Source organism: Thamnophis elegans, chromosome 13 (genome assembly GCF_009769535.1).
Source record: "Thamnophis elegans isolate rThaEle1 chromosome 13, rThaEle1.pri, whole genome shotgun sequence".
NCBI classification, from domain to species: Eukaryota; Metazoa; Chordata; class Lepidosauria; order Squamata; family Colubridae; genus Thamnophis; species Thamnophis elegans.
In genome coordinates, this window is record NC_045553.1 from 13,421,567 (window position 1) to 13,440,479 (window position 18,913).

General features: G+C 43.6%; 1 protein-coding gene across 3 annotated transcripts in view; it reads right to left on the reverse strand.

Moving 5' to 3' along the window:
• Positions 1 to 18,913, reverse strand: part of GLT1D1 (glycosyltransferase 1 domain containing 1) — a 40,718-nt gene that overhangs the window by 17,991 nt on the left and 3,814 nt on the right. Inside the window, exons 2-6 of one of the 3 annotated variants that reach the window (XM_032229896.1) lie at positions 15,308 to 15,456; positions 11,640 to 11,745; positions 10,598 to 10,649; positions 7,091 to 7,127; positions 5,287 to 5,343 (exon numbers count right to left, since the gene is read on the reverse strand). In XM_032229896.1, coding sequence (XP_032085787.1) covers positions 5,287 to 5,343; positions 7,091 to 7,127; positions 10,598 to 10,649; positions 11,640 to 11,745; positions 15,308 to 15,456 — 401 coding nt within the window. Of the gene's footprint in view, positions 1 to 5,286; positions 5,344 to 7,090; positions 7,128 to 10,593; positions 10,650 to 11,639; positions 11,746 to 15,307; positions 15,457 to 18,913 lie in introns of all 3 variants that reach the window. The other 2 variants (XM_032229898.1, XM_032229897.1) reach the window with 2 other exon arrangements.

An 18,913-nucleotide genomic window follows, 5' to 3' on the forward strand; every position in this document is an offset into this window, starting at 1 on the left:
TTCAAGAGAGTTTCTGGAAAGTCCATCTTGGAAAGTTAACCAGAAGGCCATTCAGGCCTCCTCCGAGTGCCATCTGCCAGCCAGTGCCGGCTGGCAACTACGCGGAGGAGAGCCTTTTCAGTAGCAGCTCCGACCCTCTGGAACGATCTCCCCGTGGAGATTCGTACCCTCACCACCCTTCAGACCTTCCGCACAGCCCTCAAGATCTGGCTATCCCGCCAGGCCTGGGGGTAAGACCATAGTCCGCCCCCACCCGAATGTTGTATGAATGTTGCTTGGTTTTAATTATATATTGTGTTTTTATGTTATTGTATGTCTTCCCCTCCCATACAAGTTGTTAGCCGCCCTGAGTCCCCTCAGGGAAAAGGGCGGCCTATAAATAAACTCAACTAAACTAAACTAACTAAACAACTTCAAGGAGGCTTTGTAGAGATCAAAAAAGCCAAGAAATTTTGCCACCTTTTCCCAAGGAAAATAGTTAGAATGAGGCTCCATGACTTGAATGAGGGGAAATTGAAATAGATTTTAACCACTTAAATGTAGAAGTGGAATTTTTTAAGTAGCCTCTCTCCTACAGAACAATGGTGGCATCAACAAGGGCAGAATGACCAGCTCAGATTAACCAATCCAACCTGCCTCAGCCTAACCCAGGGGTCAGCAATCTGCTTTCATCCCTCTGCTGTGGCTCCCTGTTGATGCTCGGTGCCACAATTTTGAGAGGAGATTCTGGGTTTTTTTTTGGGGGGGGGGATCACGGCAGGCCAAGAGGAGACTCTATGGCAAGGGGCAGGTTTTCTGGTTGGCTCCACAATTGATAGGGCTTTTGGTTAGGACAGGTAGGGGAAAAAGGATGCCGTGCTAGGAGGAGACTCTATGGTGGAGGAACCGGACTTCCAGTCGGCTCCAGAATTCAACAGGGGGGCTTCCAGTTTAGGATATTTCTGGCTCTTTGAGTGTTTAAGGTTGCCGACCCCTGGTCTAACTTGTCACCAGAATTTCTGCTGTACAGGGAGTCCTCGACTTACAACTGGTCACTCAGCAACCGTTTGAAGTTACGACCTACTTGGAAAAAAATGGGGGGGGGGAGAGGGTTTATAACCCAGATCTGAAGTTCCAGCAGTCACTCACACCCATTCAGGGGTGGGATTCAGCTGGTTCGGACGAACTGGATGCTAATTGGACATGTGGTTCACCGAACCGATAAGCGCAAGGACTGGCTGGCCACTCCCACTTGCCCCTGCCCCTCCCAGGAGTCTCCATGTGGTCCATTTTGGATGCCAGGTAAAGGCTCTGGGAGAGCAAAAAACGGGCCTCCCGGAAGTTCCGGAAGTCTGGTAATGGGTCTGTTTCCAGCCTCCGGAGCCCGGGGAGCCCATTTTCACCTTCCTGGGAGCTCCAGGAAAGCCTCCGGAGCCTGCGGAGGACGAAAACTACCTCCCTAGCCATGGCGCATGAGGCTGAGTAGGCCACGCCCACCCAGCAACTGGGCAGAGAACCAGTTGATAAATTTTCTGAATCCCATCCCTGCTGCCACAGTCATGTGATCACACTTGGGAGGGTTCAGCAACACAACCACACTTAACGTCAGTCTGGAGATTCCCGCGGTCCTGCGACTCAATTTGCCCAATGGCTTTTGCCAAAAACCCGTTCAGTTAATCTTAGTTTTCGGCGAAACCCTTCCCCTGCCAATCAATGGGTTCGCACTTACAACCGCTGTGTCCACTTCACGACCAGGACACGACCGCACTCCCGGCCGTTTGCTTTACGGCGTTCACTTAACGACCGCCACAAAGAAACAAAAAAACCCCAACGTAAAATCATTGTCGATCATGCGTTATGACGGTGAACAATGGACGACTGTAACAGCTGGGCTCAATATGGTCGTAACTCAAGGACTTCAGAACACCAAAGGTTACAAAAAACGAGGCTGCTAGTTCCAGCAGCTTTATTGATGTCTCCATCCGCAGTAGATGCTGCAAGTAATTCAGGGGATATTTTTAAACTTTTTTTTTTTTTTTTGGCAAAAAGAATTGAACTGGAAACGATACGACCATCCTCTGTTTTTATGGTTTTTCCGTCTCTCTCCCTGCAGTGACCTTTTAAACAAGAAAAAAAGCAAAAAAAAGGGAAAGGCTTCGATGGCTGTTTCCCCTGTCCACCACTTCGTTTTTTAAAAAACAATCTCTGCAATCTATTTCAAAATTGGCATAAAACCGGGGGGGGCGGGGGGGGGGGATGATCAGTAATCTAAAACCAGCACCGCCAATGCTGTCTCTTCATCTCTCCTAAATATCACCAGAGGAGTGGGGGGGGGGGGAGGCAGTGGCCAGGCTTGTAATATTGCTTTCTGGAAATTAAAACCCAATCTGGAAAGAGAGGGAGGGAGGGAGGGAGGGAAGAGAAAGAGAAAAGGAGAGAGAGAGAGAAAGGAGAAGAGAGAAAGAAAAGAAAGAGAGAAAGGAGAGAGAGAAAAAGAGAAAGAGAAGAGAAAAAGAGAAAGGGAGAGAAGAGAAAGAGAAAGAAAGGAAAGAGAGAAAAGGAGGGAGAGAAAAAGGAGAGAGGAGAGAAAGAGAGAGAAAAGGAGAGAAAGAAAGTGAGAAAGGAAAAAAGAGAGAAAAGGAGAGAGAGAGAAAGGAGAGAGGAGAGAAAGAGAGAGAAAAGGAGAGAAAGAGGAGAGAGGGAGAGAAAGAGAGAGAAAGTGTGTGTGTGTGTGTGTGTGTGTGTGTGTGTGTGTGTATGGCTCTGCTTTCCTCTAGAATTTGCAAACGCCTCATTAAGCTCCAGTCGGAACCAGGCGACGCTACAAAGTAGCAGACGACAGAAGGCGAGTGAAAGGAAACGTGAAAGGGGGGAAAAAAGAAGAAAAGGAAAAAATAGCTCAATTAACAAACAGGAGCTGAAAAGAAAAGAAGGGTTGGAAGAGAGAGAGAGGAATAACAAGATTCATAATCAAAATATCCCTTAGTGCTCCATAAAACACCGAGCCATTCTGCTTGATAATGTAAAGAAGCAAAAATTACCCTTAATGCAATTTTAATATTCCGCGGAGGTCTAAACCATTTCCAATTTTAACCTACGTTGATTTTTTCCCCCTTCTTCTCCTCCTTCTCCTTCTGTGGAGGTAACTTGTTAACTGTATTCACAGCAGTGAAAAGCTGCATTTTTCAAAAAAACAAGGAATTCTTTGCGGCGGGCTGACCTTTTCGTATTTTTTCTTTGCCGTCCTTCACAAAAGCGTAGCAACGCAACGCAATGCAACCTGTGAGTATTTCAAAGCTTCCCCCACCCGCCCTTTCCCATGTCTACTAAATATTCTCCTCAAATATAGGTGGCTCCTCGACTTACGACCGCAAATGGAGCCCAAATATTTCTGCTGCCAAGGGAGACATTTGATAAGTGACCTTTGCCTCAATTTACAACCCATCTGGCCACCGTTGTTAAGCAAATCCCTGCAGTGGTGAAGTTACTAACATGGTCGTTAAGTGAATCTGGCTTTACACCCCCCCCCACCTCAGAAGGACGCAAAAGGGTATCACGAGACGCAGCCAACCGTTGTAAATAGGAGTAAGTAGGGATTTTGACCACGGGACTTCTGGGAGAGGCTGCAACAGTCGTAAGTGTGGAAGATGGTCACATAAGTTCCTTTTTTGGTGCCCTCTGTAACTTGGAATTGTCAGGAAACAAACTGTGGTTGTTGAGGACTTATGAATGATAGGCAAACTTGGGGGATCAATTTGCAACGTTTTGCGTCTTCCCCCCTAAGGATGACGGAGTGGTACCCGTCACTACAACTCCCATCAGCCTGGAAGGGGACACCAAGATTTCTGTTGATTACAGATTAACAGAGTTGGAAGGGACCTTGTAGGTCATCTAGTCAACCCCCCCACCCAAGCAGGGGATCCTACACCATTTCTGACAAAAGTCTCTTCTTTAAAGTCTCAAGTGATGAAGCCCCCATAACTTCCAAAGGCAGCTGGTTCCTATTTTTCTACTTGCATTTTATGGACTTTCGAACTGTTAGGTTGGCAGAAGCCGGGACAAGTCATGGGAGCTCCCTCCGTTACGCGGCAGTAGGGATTCGAACCGCCCAACCACCAATCTTTCTGATCGACAAGCTCAGTGTCTTAGCCCCTGAGCCACAATAGCCTCCTGCCAAAATACAAAACAATGAAGGATTCTTCAACATCCTTTCTGATTTGTGCTTAGTGCTTTTCTACCTTCCAAAAGAAGCCGTCTCTGGTTCGGCAAACCAAGGGAGTCGCCAGGATTGGCGGAGGGGAGGCGAAGCCGTCTGTGACACACTCTATGGAAATTTTTTATTATCTACTTGTCACCAGCGCTCAGCTTGAAGGGAAAGTCTTCCAGGCTTCTCGGTCCTCGAATTGCTGACAGCTTGGAGGGTGCAATTCGTGGGCCAAGCCACAAGGCCCAACGGAGGTGTGACTCCAGGATAAAGTTTGCGCGGGGTGGGAATGAATAAAGTACCCAACCGGCTGAGGGAGGAGGGAGGAATGTACGAGCTCTTTTGCAGAACTTTCAGAGGGAAAACCTTAAAATCCTTTCTTTTACTGCTAAACAATCTGCTTTCCCCGGGTTGAAAAAGAGGCTCTGGGTTCAATTCCCCAGGTTTGCCTCAGTGAAATGGCAAGGGGATGGGGCAGGCATGGTACGGAGGAATTCTGTTTAAACTGTGATGGTTTCCTGGACATTTTTCCTTCTCTTTCTTTTCCCTCTCTTTTCTTCTCCTTCTTCATTTATTTCTTTTCTTTTCCTTTCCCCATCCATTTAACCCCTTCCCTTTCCTCCTTTTCTTTCCTTCCATTCTCCTCCTTTTCTTCAATCCCCTCCCATCTTCCTCTTTCCCTTTCCTCCCACCTTCCTTTTCTTTCCTTTCGTTCCCATTCATTTATTCTCTTTCCCATCCATTTACCTCCTTTCCTCCCCTTTCTTTCCTTTCCCTATCTATTTAATCCCTTCTCTCTGTCCACCTTCCTTTCCTTTCCTTCCCATTCATTTATTCTCTTTCCCATCCATTCACCTCCTTTCCTCTCTTTTCCTTTCCTTTCCCTTCTCTTACTTTCTCATTCATTTATTTTGTCCCTAATCCATTTACCTCCATTCCTTTCCTTTCTCCTTTCTTTTCCCTCACCCCCTTTTCTTCCCTTCCTTTCCCTTCCTTCCTCTCCCTTCCGCTCCCTTCCCAGATCTCCAAAGAGAAAGAGATTTGTGTTCAGAAAGACTTTTACTAAAAATTCTGGGACATTTCACGCTTGTATGCATTCTTACCTGCCCTCTGCAGAAATTCGGCCCAGTTATGCTGCCTATTTGGAAGGCTCACGATCCCTATAAATGAGAGCAAATTTGGGGTCATGCGTTCAGCTCCCCTCCAAAAGCAACCCAGGGCAAGATTTTCAGCAGGTTGTTTTCATTTGGTCTATCATTTTTTTAATAGAAACTTTTAAACAAGAAGATAAAAATGAAGACAAACTAATAGAAAGTAAGGAAGAAAAAAAGAGAATGAGGGAAAAATCAAACGTGCACATCAAACCTTTAAACAAGGAAATAAAAACCAACACAAAGTAATACAAGAAAGAAAAAAGAAGATGAAAGAACTCAAAGAAAAAGCCAAAAAGTGCAAGTAAAAAAAAGCAGGAAAGCAGGAAAGAAAAAAGAAAAAAAAGGAAATGAGGGAGGGGGAAAGAAAAGAAAGAAAGAAAAGAAAGAAAAGAAAAAAGAAAAAGAGGGAGGGAAGGAAGGAAAGGAGGGAAGGGAAAAAGAAAGAAGAAAGGAAAGAAAGAATGGAAACAAAAGAAAGAAAGACAGAAAGAAAGAAGAAAAAAGAAAAAGGAGGGAGGGAGGAAAGGAAGGAAGGAGGGGGAAAGAAAGAGAAGGAAAAAAAGAAAGAAGGAAGGAAGGAAACAAAAAGGAAAGAGGAGGAGAGAGAGAGAGAAAGAGGAAAAAGACAGAAAGAAAGGAAGGAAAGAAAGAAAAAGAAAGAGGAAAGAGGGAGAGAGAGACAAAGAAAGAAAGGAAAGAAAGAGCCTTCTACTCTTGTCCACAGCTGTTAAAAGTACAAATATATTTTAACCTCTTTCCAAAGTTACATCTTATGGTTCTTCTTTCTTTGATCTCTCCTATCTAATCCTTAAAACAAGAGATGGCAGGTTCATTTTCTTCTTGTTTTTATGCAAAACCTGTTAGGAATATAATCTAACGGTTGGGTTGGCAATATATAAATCATATAGCAATGTTGTGCCTGTTTCTTTAAATCATACTGTAAAATGTGATTGGTTGCTGTTTTCCTCAATCGGCCATAAGAGGGAGCCAGAACGACTGTTAACTCTCTGTTTGTTAGATGCTGGGCTGATCTGATCTGAGTGTTTTGGAAGCTGGCTGTTAGAAAGTGCCGTGAGCTATTGTAAGTTCTGCAACAGCTAGCAAACTTTGAGTACCGGACTGTTTGTATATTTATGGACTATGTTATTTGGATTATCCCTTAACTGAAAGACATTGATGACTGACTCTCTTATCCATGTATGGCTTGGACTGTTTGATGGACGCTGATACCTCTAGTAAAGTAAAAGCCTATTTAAACTGCAGTGTCTCTGTATGCTGGTTTGTGTGTTCTCCAACACAACTCTCACAACGCTTCTCTGAACGTACTCTCCCAACAGGGAGCTTACCTAACACTGGTTATGGGCCCAGAGTGTACCAGACGTAGCTAAAGGAGAGTTGGTGTTGATACACAATACCATATACAGACAGCTGTTTATTGTAGTGATTGTTACTATCCTGGGGAAGATGGCGAGCGACCCATCATCAAGCCTATCAATGATAACTTGGTTGGATGGAACAAACTATGTTTTCTGGTCTATGAAATGCAGTCTACTCCTCTCACAATGCTTCTCTGAACGTACTCGCTCTCCCAACGGGGAACTTACCTAACACCCCCCCCCAAAAAAAACCCCAACCCAAAAAACCATAAGAGGCTTGGAGGGAAGCAGGTGGTTGGTTCCCATTTGGAAAACAGACAGAAAGAGGAAATCGTTCTCCAGGGGGCAGAAAGAGGATTTTGAAAAAAAATACTTACCTTGAGCCTGGACACAGATTTTGTTCCTGCTTTGAGGCTTTGCAAATTAATAAAAACAAAAAACAAGAAAACACAGGGGAAATATAGTTAATTACTCTAACTAAAGGGGCAAGGCAATCTTTTGCAAAATAGTTCACATTTCAAAGATTGCTATTCTAAATGTGTGCAAAGAGAGGCAAAACAAAAAGAAACAAACAAGAGTCTTTTGTCTGCAAGATACATCCTGGTTGCTCCCCTCATTTCATCAGGATCCCTTGCCTTCCCCCCCCCCATAGCACCCCCTACCCCACCCCACCCCAGTCACCCCTCTTAAAAGGAAGGTCTGTATCCTCTATATCAGAGGTCTTCAAACTTGGCAACTTTAAGGCTTGTGGACTTCAACTCCCAGAATTCTCCAGCCAGCTGGAGAATTCTGGGAGTTGAAGTCCACAAATCTTAAAGTTGCCAAGTTTGGGGACCCCTTCTCTATATATAGTCCCTCCATTCAGGCAGGTGGAAAATTATTAGACCCAAATAGACTTTGGAAAAAGTTCGGAGAAGAGCAACCAAGATGACCAAAGGCCTGGAGACTGAAACATATGAAGAACAGCTGTAGGATTTGGGTTTGGCTAGTCTAGAGAAAAGAAGGACTAGGGGGGACATGATACCAGTATTCCAGTATTTGAGGGGCTGCCCCAAAGAAGAGGGAGTCAAATTATTCACCAAAGCAACAGAGGGCAGGACAAGAAACAATGGCTGGAAACTAATCCAAGAGAGAAGCAACCTTCACTGGAAGCTTTCAAGAAGAAATCGGACTGCCATCTGTCAGAAACGGTATAGGGTCTCCTGCTTGGGCCGGGGGGGGGGATTGGACTAGATGACCTCCAAGGAAACAATGGATGGAATTTAAGCACCCTTTGGGGCAGATTCAGCCCATAGGCCTTGAGTTCGACACCCCTGTTCTAGTCCTGTTAATAGAATAACAGAGTTAGAAGGGACAAAGAATGGTTGTAAGTTGAGAACTGTTTTTCTTTTCACTTTGGGCTTTGACCCTATGCAGGCCGTTCAGAAATACATTCAAGGAAAAGAAGGAATAAATAAAGATCTCAATGCTGGCTTTAAAAACTGGGCAGTCTAAAAGACACAGCCAAGAAGGTGAAGCTGCCTAGATTTTTGGCTAAAATTACCTCTTTTAAAAAGCAGCTGGTCGGGTGACGTCAGGAGCTAATCAGAGCAGGCAGCCCTCAATGAGCTTCAATCAATATTTATGGTATGCAGCAATCAATTTCTGTAACTTGATACACTTATCAGGTTTTTAGCGAAGCAGATTTTTAAGAGAGAGAGAAAAAGAGAAGAGAGGGAGAGAAAGGGAAGGAGAGAGAAAGGGATGAGAGAGAGAAAGGGGGGGAGAGATAAGAGAAAGAAAGAGGGAGAGAAAGGTAGGAAGAAAGAGAAACAGAGAGAGAGAGAGAGAAAGAGGGAGAGAAGGAGGAGAGAGAAACAGGGAGAATACAAGAGAGGGAAAGAGGGAAAGAAAGGGAAGAAGAATGAGAGAAGAGAGAAAGAGAGAGAATGAAAGGGAGAAAGAGAGAAAAAGAGAGAGAGAAAGGGAAAGAGGGAGAGAAAGGGAAGGAGAGAGAAACAGAGAGAATGAGTGCGAAAGAGGGAGAAAGGAAAGGAGAAAGAGAGAAGAGGAGAGAGAAAGAGAGAGAATGAAAGAGAGACAGAGAGAGAAAGGGAAGGAGAAAGAGAGAGAAACAGAGAAAATAAGAGAGACGGGGGAAAGAAAGGGAAGAAGAATGAGAGAAGAGAGAAAGAGAGAGAATGAAAGAGAAAAAGAGAGAAAAAGAGAGAGAAAAAGAGAAAGAGGGAGAGAAAAGGAAGGCGAGAGAAACAGAGAGAATGAGAGAGAAAGGGAGAGAAAGGGAAGGAGAAAGAGAGAAGGAGAGAGAAAGAGAGAGAATGAATGAGAGTCAGAGAGAGAAAGAGAGAGAGAGAGAGAGAGGAAGAGAATGAGAGAGAAAGAAAAAGAGAGAAAGAGAGAGAGTCATTCTCCAGCACTATTTTTCTATCTTTTATTAGACTTATTTGTCTTCCTGGGCAAATGACAAACTCCCACTGCCATCATTGCAGAGGTTTTTAAAAAAAAAATCAAAAGGAAGAAAAAAGAAACAAGAACATTTAATGAAGGCTGCCATTCAGAGAGACGGAGGGGGGAAGGAAGAAGGTTGCCCACAAAAGAGGCATAATTTGTTTTCAAGGCAGAGAATCATAGCCGAGGAGGGCACTTATCTAGAGTAGTTCTTTTTGAAGGTATCGAAATAAATTAAAGGCCTGTCTGTGATTGCTATCAAACACTGTATTTACACAAAAAGCAATTCTCCTCCAGTCTCCAACATTGCTGAATCAAATCTGTCGTTTTTTACTGCTTTCAAGCCAGACACAAGCCTAAATTCACTCTCCCACCCATAACCCTTGTTTTTCTACCTTCATTCAGGTTGCCAGTCCTGTTCCCAAGGGCTCTTGACCTTGGTTTGCCAGTGCACAGATAAGCCCCCAAACCTAGCAGGCCCCCTTTGTGTCCACCCGGTTCTAAAAAATGTCGTACTTTGGAATTGCAGGTGTTTGGCTAGCGTTGCTGAATGCTACAAGGTTGAGGAGCTGATTTGTGGGCCAAAGGGAGGTACAGATGGAGCACAGAAATGAATAGAATGAGGCTTGCAGAAATTGAAGTTGGGGGTGTGGCTTGCCAAGAGGAGAAAAGTGAAAGGCAGAGGGAAGGTGGTGGTGCAAGGTGGTGGTGGTGGTGGAAGAGGAGGAGGAGGAGAGAAGGAAGGCTGTTTCCCATTCAAGTTGTTGTGTTGATGGAGAAGAGGAGGAGGAGGAAAAGAGGAAGAGATACCTTGAAGAAGAAGAAGAAGAAAAAGAAGAAGAAGAAGAAGAAGAAGAAGGAAAGAAAGAAAAAGAAGAGGAGGGGGAGGAAGAAGAAGAAGAAAGAAGGAGAAGGAGAAGAAAAAGAAGAGAAGATCAAAAAGAGGATATGTCTCAGATGATTTTCTCTCTTTTCACATGAATGTCAGATCTGTTGTTATCTTTGAAGATCCCTAATGAGGAGGAGGGGGAGGAAGAGGAGAAGCAGGCAGAAGGGAGGAGGAAGAGTGTTCCCCACTCAAGGTTATGCTGGTGTTAATGGAGAAGAAAAGGAGGAGAAGAGATATCTTTTCATTGATGATGAGGATGAAGATCAAGAGGAGGAGGAGAGGTAGCTTCAAAGAGGACCAATTCTGTCTTTTCGCAAGAACGTCACATCTGTTTTTTCCACAGAAGGTCCAGGAAGAGGAGGAGGAGGAGGAGGAGGAGGAGGAGGAGGAGGAGGAGGAAGATTGGCATGATTTAAGCCAGGTGAGCAAACTCCTTGCAGAAGAACTTCAAGCTCAAAACCAAGAAGGTTCAAAACCAAGGGGAAGCAAATTAAACAAAGAGAAAGAGGCAAAATAAAAATGTCCTCCATCCCCAAGACTCACCTACCCAATACGTTGCAGCTGCTTCTTTCATGGCTTCGGTAAAGGACACAGCAAACCTAGAGACATGGAGAAGAAAGTACTTCTGAACATGACAGACTTTTTTTTTTGATGGAGTCAAAAACACAACCCAACTTAAGATCTTTATGTTCAGAGCAAAGGGGCTATTTTTAGCAATTGTCAGCGTTCCAAATATCCAGAATTAAATCAGAGTTCAAGGCATCGCTTTCATCAAAGTTCCAATTTAATAAGAGAGACATGTTGGTACAAACTGTGGAAACCCGAATCTGAAAGCTTCCTGAGGTTTTCACCCAGTTGAAAGTTCATGATTGAACTATATTACAACACATGATCTTGTCCCCACACCCACAAATCCATCACATGGTCCAATCTTCCTCTGCCACACTGGCATTTCCACTCATCTAGTTCCGGTCAGGTGCAGAGGTGCAGAGACAAAGAATGACCTTGGGCTTCTAGAAAGGAATGTTTTATTTTGACTACAACACATTCTACAATTCTACTCCTTACTATTCCCCCTCCCAATCACCCCACTAATGAAACAGCATAGTAAAATGAGAGAGTGTGTGGCAGGCCAAAGATCCTAAAAGGAATATGACTGACAGGGGGGCTCATCCAGAGAGGTTCTCCAAACTGGGGCCTTTGCCAAAATGGGCTCTGAATCGTAAGATCCCACCATCCAAATGTCCACAGTTGAGAACTTTCCAAGGCGAAGTCTTGAAGAAGGTTGACTTATAGATCCTCTGCTCCAGTCTAAGGAAGGTCCAAACAGTCTATGGAGATTCTCAATCATCCAGGCCATGGTTGTCCCAAAGATGCTTTTTTCCAAAAAGGCAACTGGACTTTCTTGTTTTTGCTTCTCATCCAAGAACTGAATAAGCTTCTTGGAAGAGAAGCGAAATGCTTTCAAAGAAAACACTAAGATAGTCCAGTGGTCTTTTAAAAAAAACAATTTGGGGACAAAGGTCCAAATAGATGTTGATTGATTCATGATAAAACAATAGGGAGAAGTAAGAGTAATATTTCTTTACCTGGCTTCATCCAACACCTTTTCCATAATTTGGAACTTCTCCTCACTTTTGGGATCTTCATTAACATCCGTGCCTCCAAAGATAATTCCAAAAGGAACGGGACTTCCTGAAAAATTGAGAATTTCAACAGTTCTTAATCCCGTGGCACAGATTGTGCCCCTTGGTCCACCAAACAAAACTCCGAGATCAGTGTTGGGTGAAACCCTTCCAAAGAGACTAAAACACATGAAGAACAGTTGCAGGAACTGCATATGTCTACTTTGATGAAAAGAAGGACTAGGGGTGACATGAAAGCAGTCTTCCAATATCTCAGGGGCTACCACAAAGAAGAGGGAATCAAGCTATTCTCCAAAGCACCTGAAGGCAGGACAAGAAGCAGTGGGTGGGAACTAATCAAGGAGAGAAGCAACCTAAAACTAAGGAGAAACTTCCTGACAGTGAGGACAATTAACCAGTGGAACAGCTTGCATTCAGAAGTTGTGGTACTTCATCAGGGGAGGTTTTTAAGAAGAGACTAAACAGTCACTTATCTGAAGTAGTATAGATTCTCCTGCTTGAGTAGGGCTGGACTAGAAGATCTCCAAAGTCTAGTCTAGTCTTTATTATATTCCCTATTCTATTCTACTCCATTCTATTCTCATTTCATATTCTATTCTATTCCAATAGCTAGTCTATTCCATTCTTTATTCCATTCTATTGTTTCTTCTATTCTATTCTATTCTATTCTACTCCATTCCATATTCTATTCTATTCCAATAGCTATTCTATTCTTTATTCCATTCTATTGTTTCCTCTATTCTATTCTACTCCATTCCATATTCTATTCTATTCCAATAGCTATTCTATTCTTATTCTATTCTGTTCTGTTTTGCTCTGTTCTCCTGCTTGAGCTAGACTAGAAGTTCTCCAAGATCCTTTCCAACTCCGTTCTGATTGAATGATCTCCCCTTTGAAGCAACCCATGTGTTGAAGTGCTCCGTTGGAAGGTGCTTGCAAATCCAGGTAGTCAACTTACAACTATTTGTTTAGCCACCCTCTGAAATCGCAATGGCTTTGAAAAAAGTGACTTGCAACTGGCCCTTGCCCTTTCAACCATTGCAGCATCCCTGTGGACACACAATCACAATTAAAAATGGCAACCGGTACGGATTTATGACCGTTGCCAATGGGGTCACATGATCACCATTTGCAACCTTCTCAGAGGGCTTCCAACAAGCAAAATCAATGGAAGGAACCCGGATTGGCTTAAGAACCACACGATTCACTTAACAACTGCAGATTTGCTTAACAAACAAAAAACAAAAATGGTCATAAAATCAGCAATGGAAATTCCAGTCCCAATGAAGGTCGTAATATGAAAACCAACTCTACTTTCTATCATTTGACCTCTGGGTTTTGTTTTCCAAGGACGGTTCTTTGCTTGTGCTTTCTTCCACACATTGTCCTTGTTTAACAACCATCATCCATAGGTCATTAAGCAAAACAATCCCTGAGTGAAAAATGGCTAGGCTCATGATCCTGTTATTCCAACCTAGGCTTCCCCAGCAGCACGAAGCCGAGCCCGAGTCCTGATAAATCCCTTTTATTTAATTGACAGTGAATTCCTCTCCAGCAAAGTCTTTCCTCTCCCACAGTCTTTCAAGAGAGTTCCCAATTACCGACTTTTATCAGGCCTGGGGAGTGGCCAGGCAGATATTTTTCAGACACCACAATACTTGGCAAGAATGCAGGAATGAACTAATGGTCTCCTGAAAACTCCACTCCCCCTTTGCTCCTCTTTTATTCCCTATGGGAGGGGCCATTCACCGTCCACCTATCCCTTTACTCCTGAGTCAGCCCTTGTTCCTTAGCTGTTCTCGTCTCCTGGCAACTCTGCGCATGCGCACACTGGGAACAGGCTCCAGCTGTTCTTCTGCCTCACTGATGTCCGACTCTGAAGGTAGCTGATAACTGTTGGGTGGCCCTAGCCCATCTCTGCCTCCAACACGGAGCCCTCATCAAAGCCTTCCCCAAACTCCAGGACTGGCCCATGTTCCTTCCCAAGCTCATCCCTGTCTGAGTCTGCCACCAGCTCCACTGGCCACTGATGGGCCACAACACCTGTTACAAATCAATTATGAATCACTCACACCACTTATGAATCAATTAGGGCATTTTTAGGAAATCTGACACTTTCCTTTGTTTAACAGACCTACACAAGTTATCAAGGCAAGGACAGGTTGCCAAGTTACTTTTTTCTCACTGCTGTGGTGGCAAACTGTCGCCACTAAATGAGGACCACCTGTATTATCTCTCTGCCTTTTTGAATCTTGCCCCGGTGTGCCTTTCTTGGGAGGAGGAGGTGCTTTTAGCCATGTGAAGTGCTCTTTTCAAACGGAAATGCGATACAAGCCATCTCGCAGGTTGTCTTCAGCCAAATGGAAGCCACCTGGCCACTCAAACCTGTTCTGCCATGCCACCCTTGTTGTTACAAAGAAGGGCAAATTGCATTGTGTCTTTTCAAATCAAGCATCCCTCGGCTGCCAACAGGGAAGCTCAAAAGCAGTGATGCTAACAAAACTATAAACCACCCTCTTCTTAAAAAAAAAAAAAGCATTAGGAGAGTGGAAGGGGAGGGAAGAAACAATTAACTGGGCAGTTTTACACTCCATTAAGCTAACAAACAGCAGCGGTTGATGGCAGCTAATTAGGAACAAGGCTGTTTTTAAATTCTAGGTAGAATGAGTTCACTTGTTAAAAAGGAATCAGGTAAACTGTCAAGAACTGGCTGTCAGAGAGCCGGCAGAGGAATTTGTGACCCATTTTACCAGCTGTTCTCCAATGTCGGCTTTTCTAGAGAGGCTGGTCAGGTGGTCCAGCATCTCTGGACATCAGCCGTCGAAGGGGCGGGAGGGGGGGAATGCAGGCATTGATGTTGAAATGCCAATTAAAAGCATCTCTTGGAGAGGAACTACCAACAGATGGCTTCTGTTGAATCCTGCCCTTATTATCCTGCTAAAAATGGAGATTTCACATCGATAAAAAAGATTTGGGCTATGGTTAGGCCAGGGGTTGGCAACCTGTGGCTCTGGAGAGCCGCATGTGGCTCTTTCGTCCCTCTGCTGCGGCTCCCTGTCGCCGATTGGCTCCACAATTGATAGGGCTTTAGGTTAGGGCAGGCAGAGGAAAAAGGATGCCACCTTAGGAGGAGACTCTATGGTGGGGGAACTGGACTTCTGGCCAGCAGAGGAAAAAGGATGCCGCACTAGGAGGAGACTCTATGGTGGGGGAACCAGACTTCAGGTCAGCAGAGGAAAAAGGATGCTGCAATAGGAGGAGACTCTATGGTGGGGGAACTGGACTTCTGGTCGGCTCCAGAACTGAACGGGGGGCTTCCGGTTTAGGACCTTTGTGGCTCTGAGTGTTTAAGGTTACTGACCCCTGGGTTAGGCCAAAGAACACATCCACAGTGCAAAACATCTACATAACCAGCTGAGGGTGGCAGAGCGATACAGAAAACTAATTCTCTGCCTCCACCCTGGGGGTTATGCATATTATTGCAGCCCTGTTATTAACAGATTTATCCATGCTATACCACACATTTTAAAGAAGCAGGCTTTTGTCAAAACAACAACAACAACAACAACACTGTTTTCCACCGCTTTTGAAACCAAAAGACCTTATCTTACCTTGAAGAAGCCTTCCGGCTTTAAAAAGATGGATACCCAGAGCTGCCTCCAACTTCTCCGAAGAGATGAGATTTGAAATTGCCAACGGGGACTCATAATCAGAGGTGTCCTTCAAGATACACAAATGCCCAGCAGCTTGTAAATGATCTCTTTGGAAAACAGGAGCAGACAGAATAAGGTTAAAAAAGGCAGGATATTAGCATTATTTTTTGCGAGGGAAATAAGGCCATGAAGTTCTACTCTTCAGATCGTCTTCCACTTACAGCTAAAATTGGGAACAGGATGACCACTATAACACAAATCAGATTTCTTTTCTTTCTTTCCACTGTACCAATAACCGTGATTTACATTCTTGTTCAGATGAATAGGCTTGCCAACGATTTGAAACTAATTTCCTAATGAGACTCAGGAGAGATATTAGCAGCCAGTGTGTGTGTGTGTGTGTGTGTGTGTGTGTGTGTGTGTGTGTATTTGGGCTTTTGAGCGCATGCGCTAACATAAGCCCTCCCTGAAAATATTGCAATGCACCAGCCATGAGGTGACCATGCTTGCCATCTCTTGCACCTCAAAAATAATAAGACCTCCCTGAATATAAGCCAAGCACTTATTTCAGGGGTCAAAAGGAAATAAGACGTGGTATATATATACACGGGGTGTGTATATATATGTGTTGTGTGTGTGTGTGTGTTTGTGTCTGTGCCTGTGTATGCCTGTTTGTGTATGTATACATACATACATACATACATACATACATACATACATACATACATACATACATACATATTGTGTTTTCTAGTTGAAGGAATGCTATTTTTCTGACATTTACAGAAATTGCATCAAACATTTTTCCACCAGCATGCATTGTAATTGACCGATGGAACTAAAACACGATGAACTGGGTGTTGCTAATAAAGTGAAGAGAAAGACCAGGGAAGACAGGAGAGCAATCTTCCAATATTTGAGGGGCTGCCACAGAGAGGAGGTGGGCAAGCTGTTTTCCAAGGCACCTGAAGTCCAGACAAGGAATAATGGATGGAAACTGAACAAGGAGAAATTCAACCTGGAAATTTCTGATTGTGAGAACAATCAACTGATGGAACAGAAGTTCCCTTCGGAAGTTGTGGAGCTTCATCACTGGAGGCTTTCAAGAAGAGACCGGACTGCCATCTGTCAGAAATGGTGTAGGATCTCCTGTTGTGTGGGGGGTTGGTCTAGATGACCTACAAGGTCCATTCCAACTCCGTTATTCTGTATTCAATGGAATAGAAGTTGGCCTCGGAAGTTGTGGGAGCTTCATCCCTGGAGGCTTTCAAGAAGAGACTGGACTGCCCTCTGTCAGAAATGGTGTAGGGTCTCCTACTTGGGCAGGGGGTTGGACTAGATGACCTGCAAGAACCCTTCCGTTAATCTAATCTAACTTTTTTCCACTAGGAATATCAAATAAATTCCATTCTCATGTAAACCATGTTATTCCTTGTGATGCTCTATGGAAGTAAAAGCTGGACTTTCAAGAAGCTGGGTGGAAAGAGAATTTGCTTGATAATCCGTTGTTTTCTTGGCTGCCTACATGCTTAGACGTGTTCTTCAATAAAGTTCAAAAGTTCTTGAACTCTGGCGTTGGAGAGAATGCCATGTTTGCACATTGTATATAGAATCAACACAAAGGCCAAGCTAAGATCCAAAAACCTCCTGTTTGACATCCGGGTTACAATGCAAATATAAATACAGAAAAAACTGTTGGAAGAAATGTCCATCTGAGTTCAGTTCCAAGCAGGGAGAAAGACACTGGAAACATGGAGGCTGCTTGGGAGGATGGTATAATGGTGAAGCAGAACCACCAAGAACCTGTGATTCTGGGTAGCTGAACACTTGTTTTAATCAGCACATGGATTTTTATAGTTTGTTTTACAGTATTTTGTCATTTAGAGGCTTGTGTTGTGTATTTTTAAATTTGATTTTAATTAGTTTGTCTCACGAAGTCCTGCAATGAGTTGGGTTTTTTAATCTTGGTTTAACAAATGTAATTAATCTTAGATGCTGGCTTCCTTGGGGTTTTTAAATCCTGCCTTGAATGGATTACCAGATCTGCATTTCTAAAAGTTGGCCCCTTAGTTTCTACTTAGGGCAGAGAGCTGAGGCTCTAAGTTTCTGTCTTTAGGAACCATAGAATAGAATATAGAATAACAGAGTTGGAAGGGACCTTGGAGGTCATCTAGTCCAACCCTCAACCTGCCAAAACAGGAGACCTTACACCATTTCTGATAGATGGCAGTCCAGCCTCTTCTTGAAAGCTTCCAGGGATGAAGTGTTTGTCCTTTAGGATATAATATTTTGCCTTTTTAATATTCCCTACAATATTTCATTCTTCTAGGAGGAGGTGGGTGCTAACTTCCTTCAATACAAAGTATCCAGAAGACAAAATAACCACCTAAAAGTGTAAAACAACCACCCAGAATTTAAAACAAACACAAAAAGTTACATTCCCACCACCCGGTTTTCCCATTTCAGATTCACCCCACAGATATGCACCCCTTAAGCCCACCAAAGAGTTATCATCGGGGCACTTGGCACCATGTCCAAGAATTTTATAAGATACACCAACAAATTGCAACTTCCTGCAATAACACCAGTGGAACTGCAAAAAATTGTGCTGCTCGGAACATCTTATATTTTAAGAAGGTACTTGGTTGATACCTAGGACGCTGGCAGCAACCCATATCAACCATTAGCACTAGTCAATGGTATTTGCGAAGCATTTTTGAATGTTCAGTTGGCTGAGTTTCATGTTTCATGAATAAAGTAACAGCTTATATCCTCCGACGTTACCTTAACAGTTCCTAGGTCCTTGGTTAGGACTCAAGCTGTTGAGCTACCAACCAGCCCCAAAGGCTGTGAATCTCACCAAAGATTAACATAATAACAATAACAATAATAATATAATAACAACCGATTATAAATTGCGGCACAATTCAGTAGCATAAATGATCCATTGGAATTTGTGCAAAAATTATAATATTAAAACAGCAACAAACTGGTGGAAACATCAGCCTGAAAAAGTCACCGAAAATCAGATGGTCAAGATCTTGTGGGATTTCCATATACAAACAGACAAAATACTGGCGCATAATACACCAGACATCACACTGGTTGAGGTCACAATCATAGACATCGCAATACCAGGTGATAGCAGGGTCGCCGAGAAGGAACATGAAAAAATCACAAAATACCAGGACTTAAAAATCTAAATTCAACGACTATGGCACAAACCAGCAGTGGTAATTCCAGTGGTAATTGGCACACTGGGTGCTATTCCAAAAGCACTGGAATTACATTTAAAACAGTTAAAAATTGACAAAATCACCATCAGTCAAATGCAAAAAGCTGCACTGCTTGGATCTGCACACATATTACGAAAATACGTTACGACGTCCTAGGCCCCTGGCTGGGGCCCGACTACTAACCAATGCTAAATCCGGCGAAACAACTGGCCGCTGTGATACAATTGTATAATCATAATAATCGCGAAAAAATCACGAAATACCAGGACTTAAAAATCTCTGTGGCGGCTCCGGCCCTTTGGAACGAACTCCCCGCAGAGATTTGGAC